The following is a 16,757-nucleotide window of genomic DNA, read 5'->3' on the forward strand; positions in this document are numbered from 1 at the left end:
CTGTCGGAAAATGAGGCCGGCCGAAAGAGTGGGGGGGGGCAGTCCTGACCCCTCCCTTTCTCTGTTTCTCCCCCCCCGCCCCTCCCCAGGTCCGCCTTCCACGGATGCCTCCGCCCCTTTCCCTCCTCCCTCCCTCTCAGTTCCGCCTTCAGGGATGCGCAGCCTGCGGGCCAGCCCACCGACCCCTGGAGTGCTCCCACCAGCCCCCGCCCTCCAGCTGAGAAGGACTGGGCCAACAGCCTGAGCCCCGCCCTCCCCTAGTGGAGAGCCCCGCCCCTTCCTCGCGCCTGGCTCTACCTCCCTCCTTCTTGCCCCTCTCCTCCAAGATCCACCCCGCCCCCGGGGGGGCCTGGCCCGCCCCCCGCCTGGGCCCCGCCCCCCGGCCCTGGGCGCCCCGCCCCTCCAATGCTGAGCTCAGTCTGTGTCTCCTCCTTCCGCGGGCGCACGGCGGCCAAACAGCCGCAGCAGCCGCCGGCGCAGCCTCCTCCTGCTCCTCCTCCTCCTCCGCCTCCGCCTCCTCCTCCCAGCCCCTGTCCCTGTCCCTGTCCCAGTCCCGGCCCCTGTCCCTGTCCCTGTCCGGGTCCCTGCCCCGGGCCCGGGTCCGCCTCGGTCCCGGGCCCCGGCCCGGCTCCTCCTGGGCCGCCCGCGGGGGGCGCGCCATGCCCCGGGGGCCCGGCCATGGGGCGACACGGCGGCGGCGGCGACAGCGACAAGATCGTGATCAACGTGGGCGGCGTGCGCCATGAGACGTACCGCTCGACGCTGCGCACCCTACCCGGGACGCGGCTGGCCGGCCTCACGGAGCCGGGGGCGGCAGCCAACTTCGACTACGACCCGCGCAGCGACGAGTTCTTCTTCGACCGGCACCCAGGCGTCTTCGCCTACGTTCTCAACTACTACCGTACTGGCAAGCTGCACTGCCCGGCCGACGTGTGCGGACCCCTGTTCGAGGAGGAGCTCGCGTTCTGGGGCATCGACGAGACCGACGTGGAGGCTTGCTGCTGGATGACCTATCGGCAGCACCGCGACGCTGAGGAGGCGCTGGACTCCTTCGAGACCCCAGAGCCGGCCGCCGCCGCCGGAGGCCCCGGGGGACCTGGGGCCGGTCCCGGAGGGCTAGGGGACGACGAGGCGGGTGGCTTGGACGCCGCCGGGGCCGGAGGGGAGCTCAAGAGACTCTGCTTCCAGGATGCGGCCGGTGGGGCCGCAGCCGGGCCCGGGGGGGCCGCGGGGGCGACGTGGTGGCGTCGCTGGCAGCCCAAAGTGTGGGCGCTCTTCGAAGACCCCTACTCGTCCCGGGCGGCCAGGGTAAGGAGGCCCCCCCCGCCCCTTCCGGGGGCTTGCTATCCCCTCCCCCCCAACCCTGGGAGATTCCGCAGGGGGCTGCCCCTCACCCCACCCCACCCCCAGAGCTGAGCTTCTCTGATCCTCGGGATGTACCCCCTTCAAAGTCTACATACCCGGCCCCCAGACTCCTACCAAGGGTCACCCAAACAGAGCGTTTCTCCCCCTCCCCCTCAGGCCTGCCCTAAAGCCCCAGGACGGATGCAACTCCTAGCCTTGGGAATGTCTAGCTAAAGCCCGCGGCCCAGATCGGCTGCCACCAATCTCTAGCCTCTGGAAACCTCTCTCGGTTCCCAAGCCCCAGAGACGTCAGCTGCGGGATCCCCTTTCCCCACGAAGACCCGCCCCCCTCCTGCATCCTGTATCCCTTGCCCCTTTGAAAAACTTTAGATGACTTTTCGCCCCCCTCCCCCTCTTCTGGAGTGCTCCCTCTCCGCCGTCCAGAGAACCCTGGACTCTTCCCTTCCCCCGACCATCGAGATCTCATCCCAAATCATGTTGGAGGGAGGGAAGAATCTGGTGCTCTCTTTGTGTCCGAGAAGGGGATGAGGAAAAGGGGAAGGGGGAGGATAACCGGGTATCCTCTAGGGGAGTTGCCACCCCCTGCAGGGCCAGGAGATTCGGAGGGTCAGGAGCCCGGTGTCTGCTGTCCGTTCCCCTCCCCCCAAGGGCTGGCTGCGTCCCGGGCCAAGAAAGGACAGGGAGCCACCGCAATGCCGCATCCCTCTTCCCCCTCCCTCTTTCTCCTTCTCCTCCCCCAGGGGGGGCTGCGTGGAGGAGGCGGTTTGTATTCCCGGGGAAGTTAGGTCCCAGAGAAACGCTGAGTATGCAGGATTGGAGGAGGGGGGAGGAGGATGGGGGCACGTGGCTCTTAGATACACCCCCTCCGGTGACCTCTTTTCGGGAGAACTGGTGGGGGGCGCGGGGCCTCCCCTCCCTCTCGACCCTCCCCCCTTCCGCCACTCAGCTATCCGGGAGAGGAGTTAAACCCGTTGTGGGTCAGGAGCAGCTTCTGAGGCTTCGAACTTCGGAGGGCGCCCCTCCCTCCCTTGCTCCCCTTCTCCCCTTCCTCCCTTTCTACTCTGGCCGGGTTGGGAAGGAGTTAAGATGGGGGGAGGAGGAGGGAGGGCATTCGTAGGCTCCGCAGCTGCGCAGTGCGGCTCCGGTAGGGATGGGGTTAAGGCCAAATTTACGGTGCGGCTGCGCAGTGCGGCGGGAGCTGGCCGCGGTGCTGGCCGCTCCCCGCCCCCACTGCAGTGCCGCAACTTTCGCCGCGGGAGGGAGGGAGTCCTGAGCGTGCGCACTGCGGCGCCCTATCACCCAGATCACTGCGGAAAAGCGTAGGGGGGGGGGGGAAGGGGGGCGAGGCTGGAAAGGAAACACATTCAGGTAGCGGAGATATGCCCAAGCCCCTTACCCAGATAGGGGAAGGAGACAGGCCCAAGGTCACATAGCAAGTCAGTCAGAGCCTGGGTTCAGACCCAGATGTCCCACACCGCCTACGAAGAGAGACACAGGCAGCGCACAGAGCTTGTCCCACAGAGCTGAGGCCCCAGTATCCCCAAACACCTTCTGACTCAGATGCCAGGGTCTCCCATCCCACTAACTCCATGAGCAAGGGGTGAGGAGGTGGGAGGGAGACAGCAGGACTGTTCACAGTCTGTCGACCAAGGGTCCCTGTCCCTCTTCTTTCCCTAAAGCAAACTCTGGGATCTCTCATCAGCTAGAGGGAGCCAGACATGTGACTTTCTAAGGGGATCTGTGGGGCCTTGACCCTTAGATCTCTAGAGGGGCAGAAGGTTGTAGGAGTCTGGAAGCTAAGATCTGCGACAGGGGCTGTAGGCTGCACATTTGGGTCTGAGGGGAGGTAGGGGCCTGAATGTCCAGCTCCCTGAGGGAAGCTGGGGGGAGTGCCTTGATGCCTAGAGAGCTAAGGTTGAGGGAGGTTTGGCTGTTTGGCTCCCTACATAGAACTGGCATGAGTGTGGGTGGAGGGGCCAGCTCAGGCTCCTGGGTCACCTCTTCTTTTCCCTTCCCCCTCCTGCAGTATGTTGCCTTTGCCTCCCTCTTCTTCATTCTCATCTCCATCACCACCTTCTGCCTGGAGACCCACGAGGGCTTCATTCACATCCACAACAAGACGGTGACACAGGCATCCTCGGTGCCGGGGGAGCCGCCAGAGAATGTGACCAACGTGGAAGTGGAGACAGAACCCTTCCTGACCTATGTGGAGGGTGTATGTGTGGTCTGGTTCACCTTTGAGTTCCTCATGCGAGTCACCTTCTGCCCGGACAAGGTTGAGTTCCTAAAGAGTAGCCTGAACATCATTGACTGCGTGGCCATCCTCCCCTTCTACCTGGAGGTGGGCTTGTCAGGGCTGAGCTCCAAGGCCGCCAAGGATGTACTGGGCTTCCTTCGGGTGGTCCGCTTTGTGCGGATCCTCCGCATTTTCAAGCTGACTCGACACTTTGTGGGGCTTCGGGTGCTGGGACACACACTTCGAGCCAGTACCAATGAATTCCTCCTGCTCATCATCTTCCTGGCTTTGGGAGTGCTCATCTTTGCCACCATGATCTACTATGCGGAGCGAATTGGGGCTGACCCTGATGATATCCTGGGCTCCAACCACACTTACTTCAAGAACATCCCCATTGGCTTCTGGTGGGCCGTGGTTACCATGACAACCCTGGGGTATGGAGACATGTACCCCAAGACTTGGTCAGGGATGCTGGTGGGGGCGCTGTGTGCCCTGGCAGGTGTCCTTACCATCGCTATGCCTGTTCCTGTCATCGTCAACAATTTCGGCATGTATTACTCGCTGGCTATGGCCAAACAGAAGCTGCCCAAGAAAAAAAATAAGCATATTCCTCGCCCCCCTCAGCCGGGCTCACCCAATTACTGCAAGCCTGAGCCCCCTTCCCCTCCGCCCCCAGCCCCCGGGCTCCCCCATCATCACAGTGGCCTCAGCCCTCCCCCACCTGGATCGTACCCAACGGGGCTGCCTGGGCCCCATGGCCATGTGCACCCAGGGCTCTTGAGGGGTGGGGCGGGGGGGCTTGCGGGAATGGGCCTGCCCCCTCTGCCTGCCCCTGGAGAGCCTTGTCCGCTGGCTCAGGAGGAGGTGATTGACATCAACAGGGCAGGTGAGGAAGAAGGTGACAAGGGGCTGGGGGGGAGGGGAGGGGAGGAAGTAGAAAAGGGCCAGCAAGGGAGAGAGGGGTCACTGCAAGAAGAAAACACAAAGTAGTAATGGGAAGGTGGTCGCTGAGATCAAGAGAGGTGATCAGAGATGGAATGACACAGAGAGAAGGTCACTGAGAGAGAAGGTCACAGCCAATCAGAAGCACAAAGGAATCGTTCCAGAGACAAAGACTGTGGCAGTAATAGGAGGGGACACAAGGATGGTCACAGAGACAGAGACTCACAGAGATGGAGGGAGACAGAGAGGTGGTCACTGAAAGACTGTCACAGAGATAGAGACAGAGGGATGAGTGCAATGACCATCACAGAGGAGAGACACAGGAGGATGGTCAGAGACAGAAGACAGACACAGAGATGATTAGAGACAGTATCAGAGATGAAGAGAAAAGGGAATGGTCTCTGAGAGACAAACTGACTCAGAGACAGGGAAACAGTTTGTTCAATAAGAGACAAAGACTGTCACTGAGATAGAAAGAGATGCAGCGGGATGGTCAGAGACAAGGACTGAGATGGAAAGACAGAAAGGGGGGTCAGAGATAGACTATCCCAGAGGAGAGAGACATAGAAGGGTGATGAGAGGCAAAGTACTGTCACTGGGATGAAGAGAGATGCAGAGGGATGGTTGCTGAGAGACAGAATATCACAGAGATGGAGAAACAGAAATGCAACAGGTTGTATCTAACCCAACCAGCACTTATTAAGCACCTTTTGTCCTGGGGACACATAGACAAAAGCTAAATAATTCCTGCCATCAGAGAATTCCTATTTGGAAGGGTGGGGAGGGTTAGAACTCATACCCAAATGTGGATACACATGAGAATTGGAGGAGGAAGGCAAGAAAGCAGGTTGGGGAGGTTCGGTTTCCCAGTTGGTAAACTAAGTCTTGAAGGAATCCAGGGATTCTGAGAAGTGGGAGGGAAGGGGGTGTGTGCACAGAACCTGAGAGCCACTCCTGGTAATGGCCATGGAGGTAGTCAAAGAGAGAGTGATAGAGATGGCAGGAGAGATACAGGGAAAGCTACTAGATACAGAGAAATTGTCCCTAGTAACAGAAACACACATAGATGGTCAGGGGGAGAGACACAGAGACACTCACACACCTTCTGAGAGTTATATTGTCACTGAGAGACAGGAAAAGGTATATAGATTGTCACTGAGCCAAGAGACTGAGACATTGAAAGATGGTCGGAGACAGAGAGGTGATCTAACCACCAAGCCAGAGAAACAGGCCAGAAAAAGAAATGGTCCTGGAGACCTCAGTGATGGTTATTGGGACAAACACCAAGCAAGAAAAGCATGGGAGGGGAGTAACAGGTACCAGATGGAGGTACAGGTTCTGGAGAAGGTGTCAGGGAAGGAGATACAGGGATGGTAACTGGCAAAAGACAGGGATAGTCACAAATAAAAGGACAGAGTGTCAGTACGACAGCCTCAGAGAGAGAGGAGATGGGCAGCTACGGAGAAGGAGACGGACAGACACTGGAAGGGGTCTCTCAGAGGTCTTGGCCTCTGTGGAGGCTGGACGGGAGAGGGAAGGAGGCTGAGTGAGCAGCTAATCAGAGCAGTGAAAATGAGGGGGGCCTCCATCACTTCTCCTCCTTTGCTTAAAGTAGGTCAGTCGTGGTGGTTGGGGGTGGGGGGAGAAAAAAGACTGAGCAGCCTAGTCCCTGCTCCCTTAGCAGCTGACCCACATTCAAACCAATTAAAAATAACTCGAGTCCCCCTTCCCATTCCCCCTCCCCCTCCTTCCACTCATGCATCCCATGTCCTCCCCCAAACCCTTACCTCTTTCTTCAGGTCTATATACCTTCATTGCCCTTCCGGTCTTCATGATGCCCTCTCCCATTTGCCATTATGCCTGAACACTTTGTGAGCTATGTCCTCCTCACATCACCTCCCCTGCCCCCATCACTCCCCCACTCCCATCTGCACTCCCTCATACCTAGAGACCTGCCAAATGTTCTTGTTGGAAGGCACCTTCAAGGCCATCTGGCCCTATGTGTACCTGAACCCAAATCCCTGTGATAGCATGGCCAGGAGGGGCTCACCTACCCTTGCCTTGAGGACCACCAGTGAGTGGGGAGACAATGTTCTGTCAGCCCAGTCCGTTTCATGGCAGGTTCAAGGGCTGCTTAGGACATCATCCTTCCCTAAGGACTTAATTGCCTTTTTTGCCAATTTGCCCCCCACTTACTCCTGTCTGTTCTTTGGGGCCACACAGCCCAAGTCAACTCCATCTCCCACAAGACAGGCCTTCAAATACTTGGAGGCAGCTGGCATGTACGTCTCCCCTCTCTATTGCCCCATCTCCCAGCCTTCTCTTTTCCAAGCTAAACAGTCCTGGTTCCTTCCATTGGTTCTCTTAGGGATGGCATAGACTACAGACCTCCTTCCCATTCCTGTGGCTTTCTGCACATTTTCCAGTTTATCCAAGTCCTTCTTCAAAGGTGGCAACCCAAGCTGATCATAAGGGCAGAGAATAGTCACACTGGCATTTGGTGCCCAGCTCCTATGCCCAAGAACCATTCACACTTTGGATGGTCATACTACCTCATTGACTTATATTGCCCTTTCAGTCCACCAGAAGCAAATTTGTCCTTCACTCTAGGAAGGAAGTGCTATTATGATCCCCATTTTACAGATGATGAAACTGAGCAGAGGTGAAGGGACTTGTCCAGGGTCATGCAGCTAAGAAGTATCTGAGGCTGAATTTGAACTCAGGTCTTTCTGACTCCAGGCCCAGGCCTCTGTGCACTCTGGTGCCCCCTAGTTGAACTAGAACTCCCCCTCATTTTTTTATTCGCATGAGCTGCCCTCCAGCCATAACTCCCCACTTTTAACTTGTGGGATTGACCTTTTGAATTCATGTTAATAGTTTCCATTTCTCCCTATTGAGTTTTTATCTCAGCCCAATGCTTTAGCCTAGTCATTTTCAAACAAATTCAAACTTTACACTCTTAAAAATTTTTGAAGATGCTACCCTGCTGTCCAGGACCTTTTTGTTTTTGTAAATTATATTTATATTTACCAATATAGTAGACATTTAAAAGTCTTGGTGCTATTGTGAAAATAGCTTGGACCTCTCAAATTCTTGAGAACTGCCACGTTAGCCTTTTTGAGTCTTGGTTCCTGTCAGTTTCACCTGCAAATTCAGTGAGCTTGCCAGGCCAGCCTTTATCTCAGTCACTGATAAAAATGTTAAGCAGCACAGATCCCTGGGGCACTCCACTCCAGACTGCCTGCCGAGGTGACATTGAACCATTAATGACTGACTGCTCTTCAGGTCTGGCCAGCTAACCAGTCCCACATCTATGTTTAGCTCTCGATTCTCTTTTCCACTGTAGCATTAAGACTTTGTCAAGTGTTTTGCCCAAATCTAGGTAAACGGCACCTCCTGCATCCACCTGATCCACCAGTCTTGTAACTTGTCAAAGCAGGAAATAAGGTTCTTCTGGCCTGACCCGTGATTCTGCCAGCTCCTCCTTTACTCCATCCCACCTCTTAGCACCCTCACATCCAATCCCTATTCACACCCTCACAAAATCACCACACCTCTTAAAGTAGCCCAGGCTACTTTTGGACAGCTCCCCCCTCCATCTCCAGATTAAATGGGCTTCTCTGCGCCTGCCTCCCCTGTTCCTGGTTCTGCCAAATGCAACCCCTCTTCCACGGTATGGCCCTTGTGATGCCAAGAGAAAAGCTTTCATGGCACCAAATGCCAGAATTTGAGAGTTAGAAGGGACCTCAGTGACTTTCAGCCCACCTCTTCATTTTGTAGGTCGGGGGAAAAGTCCCAGAGAGTGACATAGGAAGTATATCAGCTCTGTGGTGAAATTTGAACTGGGGTCCTTCTGCTCCAGAGCTGGGGCTTTTCCCCCCTTCTAAATTTCTACTTCTGCCATCACTGGTCAAAGAAGGAGTCTAACCAATCCCACCTGGGCTGTTGACTTGTGGTGGGACCTGGACAAAGCCTTTCACTGTGGGCCTCAGTTTCCTCATCTGTAAAATGGAGATGGACCCCCTAATGTCCCTGCCTCCTCCAGATCTAGGATCCCATGGTCCTAAACCCTCCTCCATGTGACATTCCCTTAGGTTCTTGAAGATAAGAATATGAATTCTAAATCTAAATTCCCTCAGCCCTCTCTTCACCAGGCTAGACTTCCTCAGTTCCTACAATAGGATCTCTTTATGTTGCAAGCTGGAGGCTCTTCACCATCCCGGTGGTGACCCTGGGGATGCCTTTGCTGCCTAACTATGCTTTGTACCTGTCTTGTCTTGCCACACCCTGCCCCCCTCACTCCCCATGCCTCTTCATTCACTGTCCCCCATGTTCCTTCATGTCTCATTCCCCCATTACAATCCCCAATTCCTTAGACTTCCTTCCACCTTCCCACCCTCTTACACCCTATTGTCTCACACTTCACTCCCCCTCTTAATTCTCACACCCCAGACTCCTTCAGACCTTCCTTTCCCTATGCTGCCTTCTTCCCCCTTCCCTTTCTCCTTGCTTCCAGATCCATCTCTTTCCTCAAAGTCCTGGCATTTCTACCTCTGTCTCTGTCTCTTTCCCTCTAGCCTGGCCCATGATTCTGACTGCAGCTTCCCTTCCTCTTCTCTTTTCTCCTCTCCTCTCTTCTCTCCCCTCCCCCTCCCCCTCCCTCTGCAGTCGCTGGCCCCAGGTCACAGAGGGGGAAGTGGCAGAACCTAGGCCCTTTGGCTCCAGGGCTCTTGCCATTATCCCCATCTGCGCCTTCCTCTCTCTGGACCCAAGTTTCTTCTGATGTAGAACACAGGGCTCAGACAGGTAACCTCTGAAGGCCCTTGCTGCTCTGCTCCTCAAGGATTCCATTAATTCTGTCTCTCTCTATTCTCTTCATCTCTGTCTGTTCTGTCCACCCTCCCCACCTTTCCTCTGGGGAACTAGACCCTCGCCCTAATGGGGACCCGGCAGCTGCTGCCCTAGCTCATGAGGACTGCCCTGCAATTGACCAGGCAGCCCTGTCCCCGGAAGACAAGAGTCCCATCACCCCTGGGAGCCGTGGCCGCTATGGACGAGACCGGGCATGCTTCTTGCTGGCTGATTACACAGCTTCCCCAGATGGCTCCATCCGAAAAGGTGAGACCTCCTCCCCCTGCCTAGGACCCCTCCCCATCCCGAGGTGCCCCCTAGCCCAAGGTCCCTGTGGGAGAAGAAGAGAGGGACACAGGGGAGGAGGTAGAGATTTGGACAAGGGAAAGACTTTACTGCAGGGGTGTCCAAGCTGCCATCCTCCCCCTGCCCACCCCAGTGGGGCCCCACTCCTGCTGCCACCTTCCTCTTATCCTTGCCCCCCTCTTCCCCTCCCAGGCCACTTCACCACTGCCCCCCTCATCTGTTGTTTTGTTCCATCTCCATCCCCTCCCCCTTGATTCCCTGGTCCCTTTCTGCTACCTCCCCCAAAAAACTCAGCCACCAGTGCCCCCCCGCCGCCCCCCCCGGACTGGCGGAAGCCTGGCCCACCTGGCTTTCTAGCCGACCTCAACGCCAACGCTGCAGCCTGGATCCCCCCCTAGCTGGACGCTCCCCCAGCCCCCCTGGTAAGTGATCCCTGGCTGGCTGTCCAGGCTCCTCTCACCCCTGGGACCAGCTTTTCCCTGACTAACACCCACCGTCTCCTGACTGAGCAGCTGCCAGGCCTTTGGTCATCACCTGCTCCTACCACCTAACTCATGCCCTGGGCTTTCACTGAGCACGCAGGCCCAGCCACACAACTCATCCCCTAGACTCACAGAGCCCAGAACTAACAAGCCTCACCCCAACGACCTCACTGTCGTCCAGCCTGTCCTGCTAACCACTCCCCCCAAGTGCCCCTTTCTCTTTCCTTCCCTTCACGTAGTAATCCCCCCACCAAGTTCTCAGCCTCCTCTGCCATCATCCCCGACCTCCTCTTCATCTTCATCTCCATCCATGCCCTCCACAGCCCTCCCCGTCTCCCTCCCTGTCTTTTCCCTTCTTCCCTGCTTGCTCTCTCTTTCTGTTGTGTGGCCTCTGGCTCACCCTCCAGGGAGTGGGGTGGGATGTGGAGATTTGGGGTGGGATCTGGGTGTGGCTTGGGTGGGGGGAGGTCTTCAGTGGCTCACTTTCCCTTCCCTTTGATGCCGAGATCCATTCACTGAGCACAAATATCGGCGGAGCAGATGGGGCCAGCTGGATCCTCTGCCTAGTTCCTTCCTGCCCCAGCTTCCCAATCCCAGCCCATGTCGATCTCCCTCCCCCCTCCCCCACCCCACTACCTCCCCCAGTCGCCCCAGATGCTCCTCCTATATTTGGTGTCTCTGGCCACCCCCATTTTGCTGCTCTTCCTCTACTCCCGGAAACCACCACAGAGGAGGAGGACGGAGCCCCAGGGGTTTCTCCCCCACCCCCAACAGCAAGGCAGTGTTGGGGGGCCCCCCTCCACCCCCTGTGACTCTGTGTTTCTGTCCCCAGCTCTTGTCACCGCCTGAGACCTCTCGAGATCCGTGGGCCCCCCCCTGCCCCTCTCCCCCAGGTCAGCAGCTGGGATTGGCTGGGAGGGGGCCCCCCACTGTAACATGCTCTTAGAGCCTTCTAGATAGCCCTCCTACTGCTAAGAAAATTCCAGGTACCCCCTCAGCACTCTCAGGATACACCCTTTAGAGGCCATAAGACAGTCTTAGAACCCTCAAGATACCCTCCACAAATGCCCTCCGAACCTCCGAAATCTCTCAGACTCTCCAAGTCACATCCTTAGGAGTGCCTCTCCAGGTCCTTGGTTGCAGCTTTAGAGCTGGAAGGACTTCAGGCAGTAAAGGAGGGACAGGTCCCCCACACGTCTGAGCCCGGCAGGAAGTGGGTCCCCTGCTGCCCCGACTTAGGGCGCCAAGGAGCTCTCAAAGCCTTGTTGATGCTGCCTGAGACACTTGGTATTATCGTGGGCCCCGGGAGCTTGCCAACGTTGGCCCACTGGAGGACTCCATCCCCTTTCCATCCATTTCCCTGCCACAACCTTCACCCATGGCTGTGCCCGGGACCCTGAGCGCCCTTCCTTGATCTTTGGCCCGAACTCCACCCCTCCCTTTGACAGCTTAACTGGCCTTCCCAATGGGATGCTTCAGCCATCCCTTCCCACGGCCTCCTGCCTCCATGCCCTCGCCATCTCCAGTTCTCCAGCATGTGTCCCAACCCAAGGGGAGGAGAGACTGACCAGTGCCCTGTCCCACTCGCCCACACCTGCAGCTTCATGCCCATATCACCTCATCATTCGCCTTCTGCCCCCTCCCCCCATCTTAGGCAATGGAACCTGGGGTAGGGAATAGGCAGGGTTGGAGGGGAGTGGGGAGGGCCACAAGCTCCGGTCTGCCTCCTAACCCTGCATCTCTTCCCCCCACCCCAATGTCTCTGTCCCCCCTTTCTGGCATTGACTGTTTCTCTCTCTCTCTCTCTCTCTCTCTCTCTCTCTCTCTCTCTCTCTCTCTCTCTCTCTCTTCCCCTCCTTGCCTCTGTCTCTTTCCGTCTCTATCTTTCTCCTCTCTCCTTTGTTTTTGTCCTGCTTCCCATCACTTGGGACTCTGTGTATCTCTCTGTCCCTATCTCTCGGCCTCCATCTCTGCATCCATGTCCGTCTCTCTTTATTTGGGTCTGAATGCCTGTCTATCTCTGTTTCTGTGTCTCTCTCTTGGTCTCTGTGTGTGTCTCTCCATCTGTTCCCATCCACCTCTCTCTCTGTCTGTCTCTGTTTCATCTCTTTCTTTGGGTTTGTCTCTTGGTCCTGATATCTCTGGGCCCCTGTCCATTTCTTGGTCTTTGTCCCTTCCTGCGTCCCCCTCTCTCTTTGTCTCTGACCCCTCCCGTTCCCTCCCCCAGGTTATGAGAAGTCCCGCAGCCTGAGCAGCATCGCGGGGCTCAGTGGGGTGTCCTTGCGTCTTGCCCCCCTTGCCACTCCCCCTGGCTCCCCAAGGGCTGCCCGCCGTGCCCCTCCTGCCCTGCCCTCCATTCTCTAGCCCCCATCCCCCTCTTCGGGGGGACTCAGGGGTGGTGGGGGATGGTTCCAGGTGTAGGGGTGGGGGCGGTATTTTTTAAAGGGTCACAAATAATATGCAATTGATATGACCGCCAGCAAACCCCCAGACCCCCTCCCCACTTCCTCTAGGCCCCCAAGAAGGAGGGGCAGAGCCTCAGTACCCCCCAAAAGCCTTCTCAGGTCTCCATGAGCCATATTGCCCCCTCCCAAATCCACACGCTCATTGAAATGTGTAAATAAGTGAGAACTGTGCCGGTTAACTTTGGGACACCCTTTCGGCTGCCCCACGGTTTCTGAGGCAGCCTCTGTCCTCTTCCATCTTTGTGCATGTCCCCCCTAGAGCCCCAATTCCCTGCAAGAGCAATAAGCTGCCTCTGGCCGCATGCTGTGTCCCACCCTAGACCACCCGGGCAATAGGGAGTTGGGGGGAGTCCATCCATCCCCTGGGCCTTCCTTGGTCACCTTGGCCCCAGTCTGCAGTAGAAGGAGCTGAGGATTTGATTGCAAATCAAAGACAAAAAGAAACGAGGTGGGGTGGAGGTGCCAAGGCCCAGAGAGGGACTGGAAGTGGATCTGGGGAAGTAACGGGTTGTCATCTTTTAAAGGTCATAGTAGTGAGTGTTGGGGTGAAATGTGGCGCATGTCTGTGCCACTGGCCCACAAAGGTGATGAGCCATGCACGGAGATGTAGTGGGGTAGTGCTATGTAGACGTGTTTGTGTGTATGTGTGTGTGTGTGTGTGTGCGCGCGCGTGCGCGCGTGCGTATATGTGTGTGCATGTATGTGTGTGTACGCGTATTTGTGTGAGAGTGCATGCATGTGTACATGGATGGTGATAGTGGGCATGAGACTTTCCAGGATTGGATCACTCCATCTCCCTGACCCACCTCCCTCTGGAAAGGGATGGACCTGCCCTCCCCGCCAGCGTCTTGCTGTTCTCAATCGCTGCCTCCCCCCGCCACACACACACACATTCTAATTCTGGAGTTGCCAGGCTGAATTCACAGACCAGGGCAACTCCCCCCCACCATGTACTCTCATGCCCAAGCTTGGGGAATGTCCTCCCTGAGGACTGCAGCCCCCTGGGCCCCCTCGTCTTTCTTATCTATTCCCCTCACCTGGAGCAGATCGTGGGGACTGGGTCTGCATGTGCATGAGCTCCCAAGAGATCCTCCTCTGTTCCGTGTCTTCTCACCCCCTGAAACCCCCACATCCCAGCGGGGTCCGGGGGATGGGACTCGTGGGACACAAGGGAAATCACTGGGATGTCCCCAAAACCCTGCTCGAGGCCAGGCTCCTGATGCTGCTTCGTCAGGGACCCCCAGACGCTCAGCATCAGCATCACCTTCCGTTCTCACAAGCAGATTGCAGTGTGTGGTGTACTCCTCCTCCTAGCCCGTGGTCTCTCTCACATCCACACACCCGTTGGGTGCCTGGGGGTCTTTACCTAGAGCCCTCCCTCTATTTCCATCCTCCAGGAGTTTGGGTGTGGCCGGTGGCTAGATTTGGAGGCAGAGTTTCTCCCTCCCTCATCTCGTGACTCCCAGTCCTCTGTGTGCCCACCCCACCCCCCCAGCCAGCCTGGCCACAGTATCTCAGAGGTAGCTGCGCTCAAACACTATTTTGCACATTGGGGCTTCCAGGTCTTGCCAGAAGCCCTCTTCTGGGTTCTCTGATCTACTTTTTGACAATTTATCTCCCCTGAGTTCTCCAAGGACATCTGCGCCCCACCCCCAGCCTAGCATTGCATTGTCTGGTCATGGCCTTGTGTTAACTGTGCTCATGAACGGTCCCAGACCTTCCCTCACTAGGCTTCCAACTCATCTTCAGCACTACCAAAATGCAGCCATCACATATCACCCCCCCCCAAAAGGGATATGGAATGTATAGTGTCACATCCCTAGCGTCCCAGGAGAAAGTGCAATTCCCCCCACAGCTGAGGGGGAGGTCACTAAGTTGGTAAGCCAATTGCTCTCCCTACCCCCCATGCCCTGCATGGACCCAAGCACCTTCCCCAAACCAAGGATTGGCCTGTACCCCTCTTCTATAACTCCTAGACCCGCAGAATTTGCCCCAAATCCCCCTCTCTCCTCTGGGGGAGGGGCAGGGAGTTTCTCCTTATGCAAAGTTTCCTATGCAAGGGGCTCCTTAGACATCCCCGCCCTCCTCTACTCTTCTATCCTTTTCCCTTGCTACCAAGCCTGGAAGATCAGGGTTGGGGGCAAGAAGCCAGAGTTCTCTGATGATTAATGTTACCATGGATGCCAAATCCCTGGCTGGGAACCTAGATGGGGCTGGAAGTGGGTGGGAGGAGGGGATGCCTGGGTCCCAGGTGGGGAACGAAGAGAAGTAGGGACAATTGTGCCAAAGGCTTAAACATTCTCCACCACCATCCCTCCTCCCCCCACCCATCCACACACACATACGTACACATACACACCCTCCCTCTCCCAGGTTTTGAGACTTGGCGAGTTTGGAGGCCCCCCCTCAAAGGATCCTCCCCCTGGTCCCCACCTCCAACAAAGCTTTCAGTTAGCTTTTTACAAAAATAAACTTCGATACAACTTTATTTGGGGAGTGTGGGATTTGGGGAGGGAGGACTTCCCTCCCCCTAAATGCCCCCTGGTCTCCCTCTGGCCGCCACGCACACGCAACTACACGCATGATCTGCATGTCTGCGGATGCCTCCCCCTCCCCACGCATGACAAGGGACGGGGGGTACGGTTAGGAGGGGAATCTCGTGCCCCCCTTTTTTGCTAGGGGAGGAAAGAGTAGGGGTGGGTCCTGGTACCACTGGCCCCCATCTGAGAGCTCCTGGGGATTGGGGGAGTGGGGGCAGGTCATGGGGAGGGGGTCCTGTGCCCCCACTCCACCCCACACACATAGCAATAAAGATCCCCCCCACCCGTTCCCAGGGAGTCCCACAGAAAGTGGGGGGAGGGTGTGTGCGGGGGTGGGTTGGGGGCTCTCAGGGATGGAGGCGGATCTGAATCGGCTGGGGGGGAAGGTCTGCAAACTTCCAACTCTGGTGCTAATGGGGGGTATCTCCCCCCCCACCCCCAGGACAGGGGAAGGGGGGAGCCCTGCCCTCCCCCACTCCCCGCCCAGGGGTGCATGACCCGCGAACCAGCAGAGCCGCCCGCTGCAGACGCCGCATGTCACCCCCTTTCCCCTCCCCCAAACAAATAAAAAAAATCCCTTTTCATTTACGTGGCCCTTACTCCCCTTACTGGGAGGGAGGATGTTCTTTATTTGGCGGGGGTAGGGGGGAGGAGTAGTGGGATGTCTGGGTTCTTGCTGGATCGGGCACTGGCCCCCACTCACAGGGCATCGGGCGGCAGGCCATGGCCCTGTCTCACATCCAGCTGATGATGGTCTGATGATGACGTCAGGGATCTGACAATGCACACGCGCTTTCCCAGCTCTTCCTCTACCCCACATCTTGACATCTGGGTTCTGTTGGCTGACAAGGGACTGATCTGCCGGGGTACACGTCGCGACCAGGGAAGTAAGAGCCCGTGCTAGAGCAGGACACTGCCTCATCAGCTGGGGCTCTGGGGTGAGGCAGGCACTCTGAACCTCAGTCACACACATCCGCAGGACGTTGGCCCCCTCCCCACCTCTCCATTTTCTAGAGGCAGACACAAGCTCCAAGTGGTAAATGGCTGGCACCACTGTGATGACTTCAAAGCCCGCACTGGTTGTACCTCTTACAATTTCCCCAGGTTTGGAGGATGTTCTTCAGAGCCACTGGTTGACACAGGGCTCCTTCCCCCTTCACCTAGTCCCTAACCTCTGACGCCAGGCTTCTGGACACACCTGGGGCACCTGACATACTGCAAGGGTAGATGGGAAGACTATGACCCTCCCATATCTCGTTCTCCATGGTTACATGTGTCAACTCTGGACACAAACCATGGTTCTGATGGCAGAGGATCTGGGCTTGAATCTCACCAGACTCATGGTGACTCCCTGGGCCTCAGCAGGGTCTGGCCAGCTGCCGAGCAAGGTCCATCTCCCCCCCCCCCCATTAGGGCAGGTGGTGCCCAGGGCCACAGCACGAAAACCAAGCCCACTCCATAGGGCTTGGAAATGGTCTGCAGGGGGCCTCTGAGGTCCTATCTCTGACTTCATGAACCTGGACTGGGCTCCATCACCACTTCCCAGTCCTAGTGGATTCCCCACGGCCTG

At 57.1% G+C, this 16,757-nt stretch overlaps 1 protein-coding gene across 3 annotated transcripts; it reads left to right on the forward strand.

Moving 5' to 3' along the window:
- Positions 1 to 371: 371 nt before the first annotated feature.
- Positions 372 to 15,775, forward strand: KCNC3 (potassium voltage-gated channel subfamily C member 3). Of its 3 annotated transcripts, XR_002321556.2 has the most exons (6): positions 372 to 1,308; positions 3,392 to 4,487; positions 9,470 to 9,661; positions 9,995 to 10,122; positions 11,015 to 11,075; positions 12,410 to 12,438. XR_002321556.2 is itself a non-coding variant. In XM_020971789.2 (5 exons), exons 1-4 carry the CDS (start codon positions 406 to 408, stop codon positions 11,029 to 11,031), a joined length of 2,208 nt encoding a protein of 735 aa, XP_020827448.1. In that variant the 5' UTR covers positions 372 to 405; the 3' UTR covers positions 11,032 to 11,075; positions 12,410 to 12,492. The 3 variants fall into 3 exon arrangements, 2 of the variants coding, with proteins under 2 accessions (XP_020827448.1, XP_020827446.1); XM_020971789.2 differs by lacking the exon at positions 9,995 to 10,122 and having other exon boundaries at positions 12,410 to 12,492; XM_020971787.2 differs by lacking the exons at positions 9,995 to 10,122; positions 11,015 to 11,075 and having other exon boundaries at positions 12,410 to 15,775.
- The last annotated feature ends 982 nt before the right edge of the window (positions 15,776 to 16,757 follow it).

This window comes from Phascolarctos cinereus, unplaced genomic scaffold (genome assembly GCF_003287225.1).
Source record: "Phascolarctos cinereus isolate Bilbo 61053 unplaced genomic scaffold, phaCin_HiC Scaffold_726;HRSCAF=1367, whole genome shotgun sequence".
NCBI lineage: Eukaryota > Metazoa > Chordata > Mammalia > Diprotodontia > Phascolarctidae > Phascolarctos > Phascolarctos cinereus.

What these genes read in the sequence shown, in the direction of transcription:
- KCNC3 (XM_020971787.2), top strand. Translation starts at nt 406, where the DNA reads ATGCTGAGCTCAGTCTGTGTCTCCTCCTTCCGCGGGCGCACGGCGGCC. An exon ending in ACTCGTCCCGGGCGGCCAGG is followed by an intron (nt 1,309 to 3,391) that starts GTAAGGAGGCCC and finishes CCCCTCCTGCAG; the next exon opens with TATGTTGCCTTTGCCTCCCT. An exon ending in GATTGACATCAACAGGGCAG is followed by an intron (nt 4,488 to 9,469) that starts GTGAGGAAGAAG and finishes CTGGGGAACTAG; the next exon opens with ACCCTCGCCCTAATGGGGAC.